Source organism: Eschrichtius robustus, chromosome 21, assembly GCF_028021215.1.
Source record: "Eschrichtius robustus isolate mEscRob2 chromosome 21, mEscRob2.pri, whole genome shotgun sequence".
Taxonomy (NCBI): domain Eukaryota; kingdom Metazoa; phylum Chordata; class Mammalia; order Artiodactyla; family Eschrichtiidae; genus Eschrichtius; species Eschrichtius robustus.
This window is the reverse complement of record NC_090844.1, coordinates 30,477,293-30,495,638: the sequence shown is the minus strand read 5'-3', so window position 1 is coordinate 30,495,638 and position 18,346 is coordinate 30,477,293. Positions and strand designations below refer to the sequence as shown.

The window sequence follows — 18,346 nt, the reverse complement described above, 5'->3', positions numbered from 1 at the left end:
CAAGGGTAAGGAGGCAGAGGCATTAGGCCGAGTGGGAATTGATGACGGCCTGATCTCATTCTGAAACAGCAGGAAGGGACCGAGATGGGGTGAGCAGGGTCAGACAGGGCAGAGTCACAGGATCGGAATGTGGCAGGTGAGCGGGGCTGAATGTATTCCAATAGTTTGCAGCCTGAGAAAATGGAAGACGTTTGGTATCATTAGATCGTAAAAGGACACATAGGAGGGGAAGCAGGTTTCTGTGGGGAGAAAAGATAAATCCATGAGGCATGCTTATTCTAGACTGAAAACACCCAAAAGTCCACAATCTGAGAACATGGGGCTCTATTTTCAATATATAAAAGCAAACCGCAGGGCAGTAATGCAAGGAAGTGGTATATGAAAACATTTTCCCCACATTCACATAACTGCATTTCCCAGAATAGAGAGAGATTTCTTCATGTTTAAAATTTAGTTTTCTGAGCAGAACAAATGACTCAGGCATATCAGTCATTTGCACCTTAGTATAAGTGAGCGTATAAGAGCTCTTCCAGAGCCAAGGCTTGGAGGAGAGTATCTCGGAGTCAAGCACAGTGGCCCTGGGAGGGAACAAAGGTGCAGAAGAAGGATTACAGGCAGCCTATCCCTTGCTACACACGGTGCCCAGAGCCAGAGCTGCCAGGCAACGCTCCTCCATTTCCAGCCAGAGAATGTTTATCCTACACCCGCAGGTCATCAAAACCTCTGTCCCTCCACCTCATGTGCCAGAAGGGAAGAAAGCAAGGGGACATTTCATATTTCTTAGTGCCCATCATTCAACTTGCCCTCTTAAGGAAACAGAAAATGGACAATTTGGTATTGTGTTATGGAATATTGAAGTAGTAAAATGCAAAAAGATATTGTTCTATAGCTGATTTCATCCTCTACCGTGACTTTGATGGTAACCAGCTAAGCCTCCCATACACAACACACTCCCATCTTCCTCCTACTCTGCCTGCTTCCTCCACATGTCCTCTGAGGCCTCACTGTCTTCCCAGCAGTAGGTCTCCAGGCTCCTGCCCCAGCCCTCCCCTTCCCTCCCCTCCTCTCCTCCCCTCTCTTCACACTCTCTCCCTGGAGGTTCTCAAACACACAGACACACAGACATCTGTATCTCCACACAAATCTCTCCTCTGAGCTCCAGACACAAATCCCCACCCCTGGTTGACCTCACCTCCAAAATATCTCAATAGCTCCTCAAAATCAACATGTCTAAACTAAATGGGTTTATGCAAATCTGGTCTTCATCCAGAGTTTTCTCTCAGTTACAACTTCTGCATCTACCGCTATGTAACAAACCAAACCAAAACGTAATGGCTTGCAACAACAACTATTTCCCTAGTCTGAGATTCCACAGGTGGGCAATTCGGGCAGGGCTCAGCCGAGCGGTTCTCCTTGTCTGAGCCAGGCTTGCCTGCTCTCCACGTTGGCAGTCGACTGTTAGGCTGGGTCTCAGGTTTCTGGCGGCCTCCACTGGGATGCCCCCACCTCCTTCCCCGTGCCCTCCCATCCTCCAGTCAGCTGGCCCAGATGGGCTGCCAGAATCCAAGTGCGTCACAAGTCTCGGGGCAGTGGACACGTGTGTTTCGTGTCTCTACTTGCGATGGTTTTGCTACTACTCCACTACCAAAGCAAATTGCCTATTTTAGTCCCGGTTCAGGTTGGGAGAATGATGCCAAAGGGCATGTATACAAAGAGGTGGAAACAACTTAGAACCCTTACTGCAATCAACCCTCCATCACTGAAGATGTTAACTTTAAATTCTCTCATATTATTCACTTCTGATCTCCACCTGCTCTGCCCCAGTCCAAACTCCCCTAAACCTCTACAACAGACTCCTGGCAGGTCCCCTCGCTCCCCTCTGAGGCCCTCGTCAATCTTTCTTCCACTTTGCAACAGACTGATTTTCAAAAGCCACATGTGATCATTTCAGCCTTATGGCTTAAAATCCATTGATGATTCTCATTCCACGTAAAGTAAAAAGAAAACTTCTTTTGATAGATTTTAAATAGAGCCCTTGATCATACATAGTGGGTTACACCTATTTTTCCAGTTTCATTATGAATAGTGCCCTTTCACTTGCACACGTATCGCAGTTGGGATGGGCTGGGATGGTCCATTATTACATCGTCATGCTTCCCCTAAAAGCATCAGCGGTCTGGCTCCTACTTAGTGCCTGTCCTAGCCTCTTTTACCACCATACCTGGCGTTGTTCTGCCCTCGCCAGGCTCGCCTTCTCTCCGTCCCTCCCCAAACTTTCATAAATGTGATTCCTTCTCCCTGGAATGATCTTCCCCTTACCTCCTTACCTGTGAATACCTATGCACCCTTCAGATGCCACTTAGGAATCACTGCTCAGAGAGACCTTCTGCCAGCTCCCAGACAGGCCACCTCCTCTAAAGAGCTCCCCTGGCACCATGCCCACTCACCACAGCATTCATCAGGGTTGCCATTTTCAGCCAAAGGCGGGGGGATCTTGTCTGGGTCTGGCTTTGCTCACCACTGACTCTCTATCTGGAATTGGCACTTATTACTGGATTATACAGATGAATAATTATTGCATTAGAAAATGAAAGAAATATTTCTAATGGTAAACAATTTATTTATGAATCAGTTTATTTATGAATCATAATATTGGTTTCCAGAGAATACTTAAATCACATTTGATGAAGATCGGAAAGCAACAAGTGATCATTTAATCCAGACAAGGAAACAGTCCAGGAATATTTAGTGACTTGTCCAAGATCTTTCCGCCTTTCTTGAAGTCCAAGTGAAATGCAGACAGGACTATAGGTTTTCTCTTTTATTTCTAAGTGACAAGGCTTCCACAGAGAAACCTTGAAATCCCTTCCAAACTCAGATATTCTTTGGTTATGATTTAACTTTACTTTTGTCTTGATAGTGTTCTGTTTTTTTCTCTTTCTCTCCCCTTTCCTTCTCCTTTTTGCATCATTAGCCATGAAAGCAAAGAACTACTGCCCAGGACAGTATGTCACAATGCTCCCAAAAAAAAAAAAAAAAAAAAAAAAAAAGCCAAGCCTGTATGGAGTGAGGGAAGGGCAGGAGAGACACACTCACAACTCTTATTTCTTGGTGTTCAGGAAATTTCAGGCCTTAATCCAATCTTGAATTTCTCCATTCCCCATTACAGTCATGGATAGAAGGGTAATGAGAGATCAAACAAACTAATCTGTCAATTCTAGGATGTGACATCATGACCATTCATTTCTGGGATTGCTAATGCCAACCAGTGACCTTCTAGGATTATGTACAGCTGTGATGAGGAAATTTAATAAGAAAAGGTCAACCAACACTCAGTGCAGAAAGGAAACAGACATTTTTATTTTACAATAAAATATCAAAAATTTAAAAAAACCAACATTGTGTCTTACAATACATATTCAGTGCTTATAGCCCAAACTATAATGACTATTTAAATTATACAGAGGACAATATTTGCTGAGTTCTTGAGTATCTGAAGCCATAGACATTCCTTGAAAGGTCAGCTGTAAAACCCAGTTAATAACTTTGAAGAAAAATGCCTTTTTCCATCAGGAATTTACAATAAAAATCATCTCCTTTTCTACACAATTTTTCTTTTAACTATACTTGGCAAAAAGACAAAGCTAATAGAGGAATTATAAATGATTACAGGGCTATTTGGCTATACAATGTCACAGATCAAGAGGAACAATCCCTGTTGCAAGTAGGAAACAGTCCTGCACCATTCGCTCACGTATGCTTCCAGAGAGAGTTTCGATGGGGTTTGAAGAATGACATGCTTAAACAGCTGCATTTTTAACATCTATTAAAGTCGCTGTGCCATGACTGAATAATGCCGCCCGTGAGCGGGAGGAAAGGGAATACAGTACAACCAACCACACCACGCATGTGACCTAGGGGTGTGCTTGCTGTCACTGCAGCTGTTCCAAACATCTCACTCTCTCCCGCTTAGACTCAATGATGGGGACTGGATAGCGGCCAAGTCAGGACAAGATGAAAGTGTTCCTCCAAGCAAAGATCTGATGTGTAAATACCAACACCATATTTTTCACCCTCTGAATTAGTTTAGGTTCCTTCGAACAAGAATGTTATTGGACACTGCAATATTTCCTCTCAGTTTGTCTAGTTCCTTGGCCATCACTTAGGGCTTCTACAGAAAACGTATCTCTCAGCAGCGTTTAGTTCTGGATACAGAGCACTGAATTTCACCACTAGGTCATTCTAACCAGTCTGTATGTGTTTCTCCCCCTATCAAATGCAGCAGCAGGAAGACACTCAGCATCATCTGGGCTATTAGAAAGGAGAAGAAGGTAACAGGTGTAGGGCATCTCTCCCCCACCAGGCTCTGGGGGGCTCCCTACTTCACGTTTACATTATCACATGTATTCTTCTCAGTAGTCCTGGAACATATGGGCTGTTGGCAGCATTTCTCAGATGAGGAAGCTAAGTCTTAGAAAAATTAAGAAACTTGACCACGGTCACCCAGCTAGTAGAAGTTGGAGGCCAGATTCAATGCCAGGGAAGTTCCCAAAGCCTATGACTTTTCCTTTATATTACACTGAATCAGGTGGCACCTCAGCATCTAAAACCTCAGGTTTTCTATAGGTCTGTAAGGCCATCAACCCTTAGTAGGGACCTGGGGGAACAAAGAACGTGACTGGGATGTCCCACCAAACATTGCTCCAGCCCACGGCAGGCTCTGAGCGGAAGATTTCCTTGAGTCACTCCCATGAAGAATGTTCTATGGGAACACAGCACTACCGATGTCACCGATATATGAAATGGCTGAGTCAGGAGTGAAAGTGTGTTCTTAAAAATAAAGTCAATGCATCAAAGCCTGCCACTGGGAAGTGGGAGAATGAGAAAGAATTAGATGACCTGCCCCAAAACCTTCTTTATCTCATTTGTATAACGGGCACAGTAAATGCTCACGTTGAGACAATGTTCTGAGACTGACATAAGCTCACATGTGCAGAGCTCCCAGCTCAGTCTATGATATGGGGCAGGTGCATGAGTGAGGTTCGCTGGATCCAAGTCCAAAAAGCCATTTTACTGCAAATTAGTAGAACTCAGTGCACCATCCCTATTTTCAAAATGTATTTTGCAAGGCTTTCCGGTGTTTAACAGGAGACATTCATCATTGTCTCAGCATGACCTGCAGCAAATCTAGGCCACATGAAGGTAAAATGTATCTTGTATTCCAATGTCACAACCCCTTGTCCGGTTCTAAGGCAAGAAGAAAAATATACATATATTCCTAAATGAACACATCAACCTAAGCAGAGCCAAACGGTTGCAAGCCAGAAGGTAGTGAAGGAAACGGACTTCTTTGTTCTGCAAGAATAATATTCTGAGCATGAGGAATGCCCAGAGGTGACAAAGGAGAAACAGAACGGGCACTGGTGGTCATGTAACAGGGTGACAGCAGGCGTGATTTATGACATGGCTGCACGAGGGTACAGACTCACGGGGGCTTTGTAGGACAAAGCAGGGAAGGGAGGCGAGATGCCCTCACACCCCTCCCTCCAGCCAGGGAAGAGATGAAGATAAATGGACCCAGACACAGAAGGCAAGAAATCTGATTAAACATGAGTGATAAAATTTTCAGGATAGAGTTGGGATTTCAGAGAAAAACAAACTGATGTTTTGTGAGATTCTAGCATGTTAACCAAGGAAATCTATCTATCAGGGGAAAAAAATAATTGAGACAGGGAAGATATGTTTGAGATACAGACACCTAAAAAGAGGAGACACAGCAGAAAGGGAGGAGAGAGCTGCAGATCTCAGCTGTCACGTGCCAGCGAGTCACCTGTGCCTGGAGGCTCCTGTGTGCCCATGCTACCTGCCCCCAAAAAAGCCAACATAGAAACTAACATTTCAGAGCTGAAATCAGCTGGAGAGAGACTGTCACAGATCAAACAGCTCTTTGGCAATCTGTGGTCACCAGAATTCTTTTATTCAAACTACCCTAAACAAAAATGTCTTTCGATTCATTTTCAAGGGCCCAAGTGGTGTGCAAAGTGAGAAGACACACACTAGGGAATTTGATCCATACCCTTCCAAGTCTTAAGGTCACCCAGGAGGCATTCTCGACCTCTTCACCCCTGAGGCAGCACCAGATTGTCCTCCAGAGAAGGACTTCCTGACTATCACGTCCCTTTTGTCTTATGGCTGAAAGGGGGTTGGGATCTGGGAAGGACATCTACCTCTGTGAGCTGCACACCAACTCCGGCTCACACAGCCTTGATTTCTGGTAAAATAGGATCAAGCCTCCAAAAGCAGACAGGTGAAGGCAGGCAACGCCTAGCAGCAGAGGTGTCCAGTGAGAGGGCAGTAGGGTTTGCCAAGGGGGAGGATGGAGTCAGGACGTGTAGATGGTTATCAGAAGCAACTGCCGGAGGGACCAGCTTGTGCTATGAGAGCACGCCCTCCAAAGACCTGCCTCTCCCTTTCTTTGGGTTTTTCCTATTTGAATGTGACCCCCATGGGACCAAGAACCTGGTCAAGATTCTTGTGGAAACTGGCCATAACCCTCAGTTTTCTTGAACAAAGCCAATTTCACAAAATATTCTTTTAACCAGGCCACTTTGATAGGTATATAACTAAACTATGATTTCATGGAAATGTTCTAGAAGACTTTCTATACAAATGATCATTTTTTAATTAAAACTATTGTTTAAAGTCTTAATTGTTTTAAAGAAGAAAACAATGGGGCAATAGCTTATTATGAAGATATGAACAATCATTTATGGAACCCCTCTGTGTGAGGTGCTAAGGTACAAAGGTGAGTAAGCAAAGCCCATGCACCCAAGAAGTCTAAAATCGTGCTCTCTGGGTCCTACCATCTCTGCCTTGTAAACAAAGGAAGAACGGGATGGACCCCCTGGGAATCACTGGACCTAGGTCCCGAGACCACACCTAAACTGTTCCCACCTTTTAAATAATCCAGTCCTCCTGCTAGAGGCGTATCATCCAACTACCGCCAACTTCCGTGTCCCCTCTGGACGCCTGCAATAACTTCCTGCTGGTATCCTTCATTCAGGGTACCGGGGTTCTGGTAACTGTCCTGTCCCCAGCCCCTCCCTTGGTGACTGTCTTGAACTCACTCAACGCACTGTCCTGCCTTTGGATATCAGCACACCAGGAGGGCACCTCTAGCCCGTGCCTCTCTGGGCTCCACGCCCTGGGCTGGCCCCTGGGTGTCCTCACCCTCCATCAGAGAGGTAGAAAGGCTTGATTGGGAAGAAGCTCTGAGGACAAAGCCCCCCGGTCCCTCTCCCTTGCGGCCCCATACCCCTCGGCTGGGGGCAAATTCACCTCTACGCCACTTTAGCCCTGCTCAGCCTGGAGCAACATGGACAAAGGGTTTCGTCACGTCCTTCCCTGCTTCTCAGGTCTTTCTGGTCTCTGGGTCACAACCTCAAGGTTATTGTGGCGCGGCGGTGGCGGGGGGGGGGCGGGTAGGGTGGAGGTGGGTGGGAGCGGCCACCATCCAGTGGTGTAAGTTCTAAGCTTGGAAGTCATTCAGAAACCACCTTCTCTTTCACACCCATTATCCACTTCATCCATTTTTACCTACTTCATTGTCCCTCAGATCTATTTATCGCTCATTTTTCTCCACTGCTGTCACCCTCATCCAAGGCCATACTTTCAGTTGATAAAAGAAATGTTCACATACTGAGGTATGGGGCAGTCATTCTGGCTTAATTTGAATTTTATGCTAACCAGAACAGCCCGTTTGTGGCTATCAAACCTACTTTATACATCTGCTTTAGTTATTAAAGAAAAGGGTGCACTGACCAGAAGTAAAGAATGTCCATGTTAAAAATAAAGATGAAATGCCCCCCCCCTTCCTGGGACGCCACTGCTGGTGTTCCTTCCATGATAAGACCCCCTTCCCAGGTGCCAAGGTCATACTGACTCGCTGTGTGCGTGCTGATCTGGTTTTTTGAAAACCTAAAGGAATGTGTATCCCTGACTTGTTTGATGTGCTTTGTTCTGACAAGACATAAAACTGTGCTGAAATCCATGCTTCTCCAGAGCAGTTTCTCAGAGTAATCTAAGAAGCTGTCTGCTGGGCTACAGCCCTCAGTTTGGCTCAAATAAAACTCTTTTCTACTCCTATTATAGACTGTTTATGGATGATTTTCATCGACACAGGAAACAATTGAAAGTCTGACAGTTGACAGTTCAAAGTAGATGACACTCTTGTTTCCATCAATCCATTCTCTGCACCTCACCGCACGGCTTCTAGCCATGCTGGCTTTCTTGTTATTCCTTAAACGCTGTGATTTCTCTGACTGCAGACGCTTTGCATATGCTGTTCCATCTGTCTGGAATTCTCCTGTCTCCCCTCACTGCTCTGACTAATCCTTACTCAGAGAAGACTTCCCTGTTGCCAAAGACCTTGTGATTTCCCCATTCTTTACTATTCCATTACGTTCCTTCATTTAGATATTTGTATGATCTTTTAAATTAGTGTCCATTTCCCACTATTCTGTAAACACTGTAAACAGAAACTGTATCTGTTTCATTTGCTATTAAATTCTCCATAATTAACACAGCACCTGACTCTTGGTAGACAGCCAATTAATATGAAAGATTAAGTAAATGAAGACTATATAGTAATTCAGAGCTCAGATTCGAGAGCTAAACTGTACTGTGTTTGAACCTTGGCTGTATCACTTACAAGGTGTACGATTTTGGATGAGATACTTGACCTAAGCTTCAGCTTTCACATCTTTTTAAGATGGAGGCAATGAAGATTCCTACTTGCACTTGTAAAGTTCAAATGAAATAAATACCAAGTATTTAGTAAAGGGCCTGACACATAAAAAGGGCTTAATAAGTCTTCTGCTAAGGAGAGGATATATCCAATGATAACAATATAATAATGGGATTACAGAGTACAGGAGGAGGCCACAAGGCTTACAGTAATCAAACACCCATGATACTACCTCCACCTTAGAAAAATTACTTTCATAGCTGTCATTTTGGGGAATTCTTTCCTCTCCTCTGAATCAGATTCTAGATGGAAGTAATGACTATGATATATATTTTTTAGTATAAATGAGCTTCAGAACCGGACTCCCAAGCTACAGATCTTGTCGCAGGCCTAGGAAGTTGTATACAGCTCAAGTGTCATACTACACATTCACATCTGTTTTTTCATTTAAATTATCATCTGTGTGTTTGTATAACAAAAGTGTTACTCCCCTGTTGGGTGCAGTTTGGAGAGGAAATATTAGATTTTTCAGGACATATCATTGATCTGTAGTGACAAGAAAAAATACTCTACATCAGGGCTGTCTCAGAAATCTCAGGAGTCCTGGTTACCATAAATTCAGTTTGGTGGGAAGATGGCAGAAGAAACAAACCAGCCTCATTGTTTCCACAGTGTGGCGGACTTCAAACTGATTCTTACAACATAAAATGTTCGTAAATTTCAATCTATCTTATTGAAAGAAACAAAGCAAAATAGCAACAAAGTTCCTGTTCAGGGGTTGGGAATGATACTTCCTATTCCCTACAACCTTCAACCTGCTGGGCCCTAAAAAAACGAAACTCTGGAAATGAACAGAAGACAAGGCAGCTTTAGAGTCTGGAATGTTCCAAAGGGATCATTCCTATGAGTAGGGAGACAGCCACCCAGAGGGATGACAACTCACCTCCTCCTTCACCAGAATCATCCACTTCACACAGGGGTGGGCAAACATTTCCTGTGTGGCGGCCAGAGAGTAAACATTGCAGGCTTTGTGGGACAAAGAGTCCTCCACTGCAACTACTCAATTCTGCTGTGTGATGTGAGGAGAGCTCTAGACAGTATGGAGAGGATTGCGTATGGCTGTGTTCCAATAAGGCTTTATTTATGAGCATTAATTTTTGAACTCCATGTAATTTTCACGTCACGATGTACTATTCTTCTTTTGATTTTTTCCAAACGTTTAAAAACGTAAAAACCATTCTTCGCTTGCAGACCTTACAAAATAAGTAGTGGCTGCATTTGGCCGGTGGCTATGTTCTGACCCCTGGCTTAAGACACATAAATAAATATTAAGTCACACCTATGGATTTCCTAATTGCTCTTCGAGTCTTCCGGATGTGCACAGCAGGCCTGCCCCTAACTGGAAGATAGAAGTTGTATATTGCACTGCAGAGATGAAAGAATGGAACTAATAGACAATTTTTTTGAATCCCATGAAGGAACATTTTACACACACTTTACCGTTTATTACACAGCTTCGCAAACAGGAAGCTTCTAAACAAGCAGGGCAGTCATTGTAATCCCTGATTATAAAACCATGGCAGTGAAGGTTTAGGAAGTTCAAAGCAATGCTGTAAAACTACTAGGCAGCTGAGCCAGGGACAGAATCCCCGCTTCTAGCTCTAAATGTGCAACTGGAAGCCAAGGCACAGCATCCTCAGTAGATGCACCCCTCTTTGAGAATTCCCCACGAATTCGGCAGCAGACCAGTCGAGAAAATGGAAAATGTTGACAAAGTAAATGTCAATATTATGCACAGTATGGGTCTGTACCTTTGTCTACCATCCAATCCCCACTTTTGTCTCTACTGCTGTGCTGGGAGAATACTGTCCCCCCAAATTGAGGTCCACCTCGGACATGTGACCTTATTTGGAAATAGGGTCTTTTCAGATGTAATTACGATGATGTCACACTGGATTATAATGAGTGCTAAATCGGATGACTGGGGTCTTTTTTCGAAGAGGAGAGGACACCCAGAGACACACACGGGGAAGCGAGCAGGCTGGTGTGACTCAGCTGCAAGCCAGGGAACAACAAGCGTTCTCAGCAGCCACCAGCAGCGAGGAGAGAAGCGGGGACCTGACTGTCAATCAGAGCCTCCAGAGCGAGGTCCTGCCTACACCTTGACTTCAGATTTGTAGCCTCCAGAACTGTGAGAGAATAAATGTCTATTGTTGTAAGCCAAGCAGTTTGTGGTCATTTGTTACAGCAGCCCAAGGAGACGAACACAGCCACCCGCTAGCACTTTGCACCTAGAAATACCTTTGAATTTTGTTTCCCTGAAGACATCACTCATGTCGAGGCCACACTCAGGAGAGGCCTTTCCCACCCTTCTTCACTGGCACCATCCACATCCCACCCTTCAAGAATCAGCTCAGGGTCCCTTTCTCCAGGAAACACTGTCCTGCCCCGTCCTGCCAGGAGAGATCGGGGACCCCTCCCCTGTGCCCAGATGGTAGTGAGAAAAGAAATTTTCACATACTGAGGTATGGGAAAGTCATTCTGGCTTACACAGGAGTTAACTTGAATTTTATGCTAACTAATACAGCCTGTTTGTGGCCTATCAAACCTACACTGTACATCTGCTTTAATTATTAAAGAAAAGGGCACAGAGACCAAAAGTAAAGAATGTCCATGTTAAAAATAAAGATGAAATGTCTCCCTTCCTGGGACACCAATGCTCGCGCTCCTTCCATGATAAGACCCCCTTTCCAGGCGCCAAGGCCATACTGACTCACTGTGTTATGTGGTGGTGGGTTTTCTTCTTTTGTGGTTTTTTTTTTCTGAAACCTTGAAGGAAGGTGTCCTGATTTGTTTGATGCTCTTAGTTCCGACAAGACATAAAACTGTGCTGAAAACCAAGCTTCTCTGGAGCAGTCCCTCAGAGTTGTCTGAGAGGCTGTCTTCTGGGCTCAGATAAAACTCTTTGCTCTTCCTATTATAGATTGTTTATTGATTATTGTTGTTGATGGTAGCCTGGACATATGTTTAGGGTAGCGCCTCGCACGCTGTATGAAAAGACATGATTTGCACATTGAAGCCCCGACTAGATCCTGATGTCTGTTGAGGAAGGTTCCATGACCTTCCATCTTTGTGCCCCCAGCACTTAGTAGATGCTCACCACCTGTCTCCGGGAGTGGCATGGTCAGCTAGTTTGCAGGGCCAGAGGGAATTTTATTTTGTTGTGTTTCGTGTTTTCCCAGCCTTGTCTCTGCCACTCACCAGCTGTAGGACCAGAGTCAAGTGCCTTAATCTCGATTTCCGTTTGCTTCTCTTGGGGATAATGCTGGCTCCTGCCTTACACAGGAGGTGTGAGGATGAAATGTGTGGTTGTATATAAAGCATTTAGAACTTAAATGGGAAGCACCTGATAAGCACCAGTTACTATTATTACTTTGCCCCAGAACAGCAATATTCTCTGGCTATGGACCCAGCAATGGCTTCCAGGACTCCAAATGAGATACAATTTCAAGATACGTGGAAGAAGCCCAGGAATAAGATTTAGGGAAGCCGGGAGGGTCTTATTCTCAGGCCTGACAAATTTGGACAAGGCATGGTACTTCTTTGGGCCTTATTTTCACCTTTGTAATTACGGGGTGGGAGGGAGGTTATATCAAGTCCTCCCAACCTGAAACCCAGGATATTTAGGGACCTGTGAACGTGATAATGGAGGTTCTCAAGCTGCGCTGAATATTTCAGACCTAAGGGAAACCATATAAATATTTAAGAGTGATAAGTTCAATCACACTAACCAAATGTCAAGTTTCCCCACTTAGAAGAAATTACATTAATTCCATGTAAAAACACTGTGTATTTAATACCAAGGGGCAATTTGGGTTGGCAGTTACTTATCTTTACAGAATGAAAATAAAACTAAAATTAAATCACCTTTTTAACTTAAAAGTGCTGTTTCCCAAGCAGACATTTTTTTTTCAAAGCATGTGACCCGTGAGTGAGAAGATAATAAAAAGGACCATTGGTAGAAAACCGAGGCTCTCGATGGACTAGATAATCTTTAAAGTCCTTTTTGGCTCTAATGCCCGTGGGATTCCTGAACATTTCTCTAAGGCAATCAACTCTAACAATTTATTTCGCATTTAATTTTACTCTGTGGCCTCAAGGGGAAAACGTCTTGCTCTAAAATTTCCGGGAAAAAAACACGGAAGACCCAAATGAGGATTCTTAAAGAGTAAAGCAGGGAATTTAAAAAGCTGGAAAGGCCAGAAGACAGAAATGAATTTAAGTTTTTAAAAAGCAACAACGACAACGAAAGGTCAAATAACCTGGAATAGAAATGGCAATGGCCCTGGGAAAAATAACGGGCACTTCTGTTCATCTGTAGGTAAATTCAGAGTTACTGTGTATTCCCAGGCTGCCGTTACCCATCAATTTTAGGGATCACTGTGGGCCCAAGGTTCATGTGTGGTCAGGGTTTGGAAAATCAACAACAAGTTTTCTATTTTCAGAAACACTCCTTTTGTTGGATATTCGGGGCAGCCATAAAAGTGTTCTCGATCAAGTAACACTACGAAGCAAACCACAGACCCTGGGAGCAGGGGAGGTGGGAGGATGCGCAAGACTGCAGAGGCAAGTGGACCAAAGTATTACATCCTCCCAAGATCACAGGTGCTGGTGGCGAGAGGCTCAGTAATAATAATGCCTGCAGAGGGACTTCCCTGGTGGTCCAGTGGTTATGAGTCCGCCTTCCAACGCAGGGGGACGCGGGTTCGACCCCTGGTCAGGGAACTAGGATCCCTCATGCCGCGGGGCAACTAAGCCCACGCGCTGCAACTAGAGAGCTCACGTGCCGCAACTAGAGAGAAGCCCGCGCACCGCAAGCACCACGAAGACCCGACACAGCCAAATAAATAAGTAAATAAAAAGTAATAATGCCTGCAGAAAGCACTTTGAAAACAAAGTGCTATATAAACGGGTTAGTTCAGTCGAGTCTTAGGATGAACCTGTACTTCAGAGATTCTTCTTCTCATCCCCATTTTACCACCCTGTGGAAATAAACGACAACCAAAGGGGAACAAGAAAGGCTGTTCATGTGGAGCTTGCTGTAGCAAGACAGCCAGCCAACATCACCTGCATTTGGAGGAGACTCAAAGGCAAGCAGAGAAGTGGAGGAGCTTCATAATGGAAAAGGGGTAGGTTTCACCCGTGCCCTGATCGGAGGCTGTTGGCCTGGGGAAACTGCAGGTGGGCCACCTAGAATGGGGCAGCCGATGTGATTGGTACATATTTGGCTTTTTCTGGTTGGTCCTAAGTTGGAAACAGGGACAGAAATTAGGGAAGCTGTCAGCTATTCATCAAGCCTTAGCCATTCGAGGCCTACTGTTACAGGGCTATTTTTTGACTCCCTGGGTTGTCACTAGAGACGGTGGTCTGACTTCCTACAAGTCTGACTCACAGCAGGCAGGCTTCTGGGCCGGTTACTGGATAGCAACGGGTTGGTCTTCTGGACTGGTTGCTGCAGGTTGTGGGTCAAAGTTCTACTTTTAGATGTGTTCTGGCCATTGTCGATTTGTGTATTTAGTCTTTCAACCCTTAGGCGTGAGTCTGTACCAGAGAAAATTGGCCCAAATAGCTACCAACTTCAACTCTCAGGGCCCTGGAGAGGGGCTGGGGGTACCTTCCACACAGCATCCGATGCATCAAGATGCCTAATGGAAATGATCTATTACTCCTGTGAAATGTCCATACAGCCTATTAAGGCATCAACCATCTCTTTCAAAAAGTAAGATCATTATGTTGCTTTTCCTACTTACTTATTTGCTTCCAGACAATGATTAACAAGTCATAGAAAATGATTCAATCAGCAAATCGCTGGTAGAGCTAAGTTTTCAAAATCCAGGAAAAAGTTCTCAAAGGAGCCTTTGGTAAAGAGCCCTTGCAAACACTTCTTTCTGTAAAATCTGAACCTCTTCCCCTGTATCAACTGACCCCAAGGAGTCTGGCAGAACCGGAGCCTGAGTGGGGTGAAACATGGATCTGACCAGAGCAGCAAAGATCGTGTCCTCAAAGTCACAGCTGGAGTTGCAGTGCCCCTTTCTGTTTGCTTGTGAAGGGGAGCAGAAATAAGCCCACCCCACCATAAGCCACCTCGGCATATTGATTTTTTTTAATGAAGTTACTTAAGAAACAGCAAGGTCCAAGAAGGATACTCTGACCATCCTTTGTCCTCCTGAAAGCAGGAAATAAATCTCCCATGTAAAAGGCACCTTCCCTGTACCAGGAGGTAGACAGACACCCGTATCACCAAAGATACGGAATTCGGGGGGGGTGGGGAGAAGCCTGTATAAACCAACCTTGTTATTCCTTCTCTAATTTGCTACCCCGAGCCCAAAAGCCTTTGTCGTGTCAATTCCTCACAAATTTATTGCTTTGCTTCTTTGTCTAAAAAGCATAAAAGTTGCCTGTTTTGGTCACCTCCTTGAGTCTCCTATCTTTGGGGCTCCCACATGTATGAAATGAAATTTGTTCTTCTTCTGTTCATGTGTTTTATGTCAGTTTAATTATCAGACCAGCCAAGGAACCTAGAAAGGAAAGGTTTTCCTCCCCTACACCTGACGGATCACTCGCTAGGAGCTCAGATGTAAGTGCAACATTCATAATTAGAATTTGAGTGGATAGAAAATAATCTGTGTTCAAAGAGCTGTCAAATGTCTGTGAATCCTATTGTTTCTGACTCTTAGGATTAGACAGTAAATGGCTATTGAATAAAGGGATACATCGCTGAATAATATCAAGAGGAAATAAAAAACCTAATTCTGTTCTCTCTGTTAACAGACAGCTGATGGAGGGCGGGACTCCAGCATGGTTACAGGATTCTGAGATCACATAAAAGCTGACTTAGGCCAACTTTCCTGTGTCTTAATAGGTTCTTTTGCTAGGGATGCACCCAAGAAAACACCTGTCCTCCCCTCACTCTCATGCCTCCATCTGGTACCACCCATCCAAGCCCAAAGAGCCCAGCTCACATGCCAACTCTGCAGTAACACCTTCCCTGGTCGGACGGCCCTGGCATGACTCACCCGCCCTTTGTCTCCATGGGGCTTTGTACAAATGTTAACAAACACCTACACTGTGGCATCAGAGCTATTTTTTATACAGTGTTAACCTCTCTCACTATACTTAAGTCTCTTTAAAGCCGCAGGTCTGTGGCTTATGTGTCCCTGTTTCCTCAGTGGGCAGTAAAGAAAAATTCACAGCATCCAGATGAGTCTGTACGTGAGCGGCCCATCCTGTGACGCTGAGATGTGGGCTTGGAATCTGTGGACCCTGCCAGCTCCGCGGCTCGCTGCCTCTGGTCACATGCAGTTACCTTTCTCTCTCTGTTTCTTCTGTGACGACAAACAAGTACAGTTTTCGTCCAGTCTCTTTGATGATCATGTATTAATTTTTAATGAGACTGGCATCGATGTGGCAGCAGAAAGAAAGCAGGATCACAAGCACGTGAGAGTGTGGTGTGTGGATTCTACGGCCTCAGCCTCTCAGCCCTCAAAGGGGGAGGCGTTTCTCTGCTTCATCGGCAGTTTTTATCATGGAGGGTCTCTGCCACGGGTGGGTAAGAATACTCCACTCACTAGGAAAAGGGTCCCCTGCTGGGAGGAAGCAATATTTCTCTCATCAGTCTTGGCCTTGGCCTGGCTAAGGGAACCCCTTTGCTCTGACATTAAACCCTCAAAGCAACTTTCTAATTGTCATTTGTCTTCCTAAGTAAACATTCCCTCAGGAAAAAGTGACGCTGATCAAAGCCCTGAATATTTTTATTTGCAAGATGTGCACAGCTTTCATTATAAATGAACAAATGGCATTCTGTTTTACACACCAAAGGAAACATACATTATGTAGAAAGCAAAGCATCTGATCTTTCTGACAGGTTTGCCCTTAGGTCATGTCTTCTGAAGGTGCCCGCCTCCCTGCAGCCAGCCTCTGTCTGCCTCAGCCCCTCTGTCTGTTCTTTTCTCTGTGAGGTCCCAGCACAGTATCATCAAAAAGTCTCCCAACCCCATACTGGCAAGTTCTGGCAGGAAAAAAAGGAAAAGACTTGCTTACATGTCATATTTTCTGTAATATTTAATGCGAACGATTTCAACTCACTTAGCTTTCCCACTAAGCTGGACATAACTGCAATTCCCAAACCTGCAAAGTTTTTAGCAAACAGAACAAATTATCCAAGGATAACATGTGGCATCAGATACTCACATTCTCTGATCGGAGCCTCTTTGCGGGACACCCACCGTCCCTGGGGTGAAGCATGTAATATAGTCGGACTTTACTGGCATGTTTTCGACTCTGGGAAGAAAAAGCAGAAGCAGATACTGTGAAAGAGAAGGCATTCTGAATCCTTGGACACATAACCAGTGACTGCAAATGCCCAAAAGGACTTTGCTCAGAAAACACTTGAAACAACAAGGTCTTCACTGCAGAGCACAGAGAACTACATTCAGTATCCTATGGTAAACCATAATGGAAAAGAATATTTTAAAAATAAAGTATATATATGTGTAACTGAATCATTTTGCTACACAGCAGAAACTAACACTTTATAAATCAACTATACTTCAATTAAAAAATATTAAAACTGAAAAAAAAAAAAGAAAACACTTGAGCACATTCCTATGGGTCCCATGGGGTGAAGTTTCAGATAGGTTAAGTGACTTGCCCAAGGTCATCAAGCCAATATAATTTCAGGATTAGAAAACAGAGTTAATGAAGAAAGGTGAAACCACTGGGATCTTTTAGCCTGGAGTGAATGTTTAATTGTCTTCAAAGGTAAGACCAGGTCAGCAGAGGGAATAATACAAGGATCAACTGTGATGAAGAGCTAGGTCCCCAGCCCCGCTCTCACTGCAGCTGCCCTGCCCTAAGGAGCCAGGGACAACGCCGCCCTGGGATGGGGACACGCACACGGCACCTCCAACCAAAGCCTGATCAGAGCCAAGCTACACGCAAGCAGACAGGTGCAACAGAACAAATCAAGCCCCACCTCCTGCAGATTAGCAGGACTATGAATTTCCATCTGTCCTGACTGCTCTATGTCGAGTGTGGAGAAACTGACCCCTTCTTTTTTTTTTTTTTTTTTTTGCCTTGTCTGGGTTATTTTTTTTTGGGGGGGTGGGTATAGTTGCTTTACAATGTTGTGTTAGTTTCTGCTGTACAACAAAGTGAATCAACTATATGTATACCTATATCCCCTCCCTCTTGGACCTCCTTCCCACCCACCCCCCCATCCCACCCATCTAGGTCACCGCAGAGCACCGAACTGAGCTCCCTGTGCTATACAGCAGGTTCCTACTAGCTGTTTTACACATGGTAGTGTATATATGTCAATCCCAACCTCCCAGTTCATCCCACCCCCTTCTCCCACCCCCATGTCCATACGTCCGTTCTCTTCGTCTGCATCTCTATTCCTGCCCTTCTTAGTTCCATCTTTCCTCCTTTGCTGAACTCAGAACCCATCCAAACTCCCCTCACCTCTCAACAACACTGCAGTTCTAACTTCCAAGTTGCTACCTGAGGCAGGATGGTGGACTGAAAACACCAATAAAAGAG

General features: G+C 44.6%; 1 protein-coding gene across 1 annotated transcript in view; it reads right to left on the bottom strand.

Annotated features, from left to right (window-relative positions):
• The window catches only part of ZMAT4 (zinc finger matrin-type 4), a 262,765-nt gene that overhangs the window by 197,280 nt on the left and 47,139 nt on the right, over positions 1 to 18,346 (bottom strand). Inside the window, exon 2 of the mRNA XM_068532192.1 lies at positions 16,997 to 17,086. Coding sequence (XP_068388293.1) covers positions 16,997 to 17,086 — 90 coding nt within the window. The remainder of the gene's footprint in view (positions 1 to 16,996; positions 17,087 to 18,346) is intronic.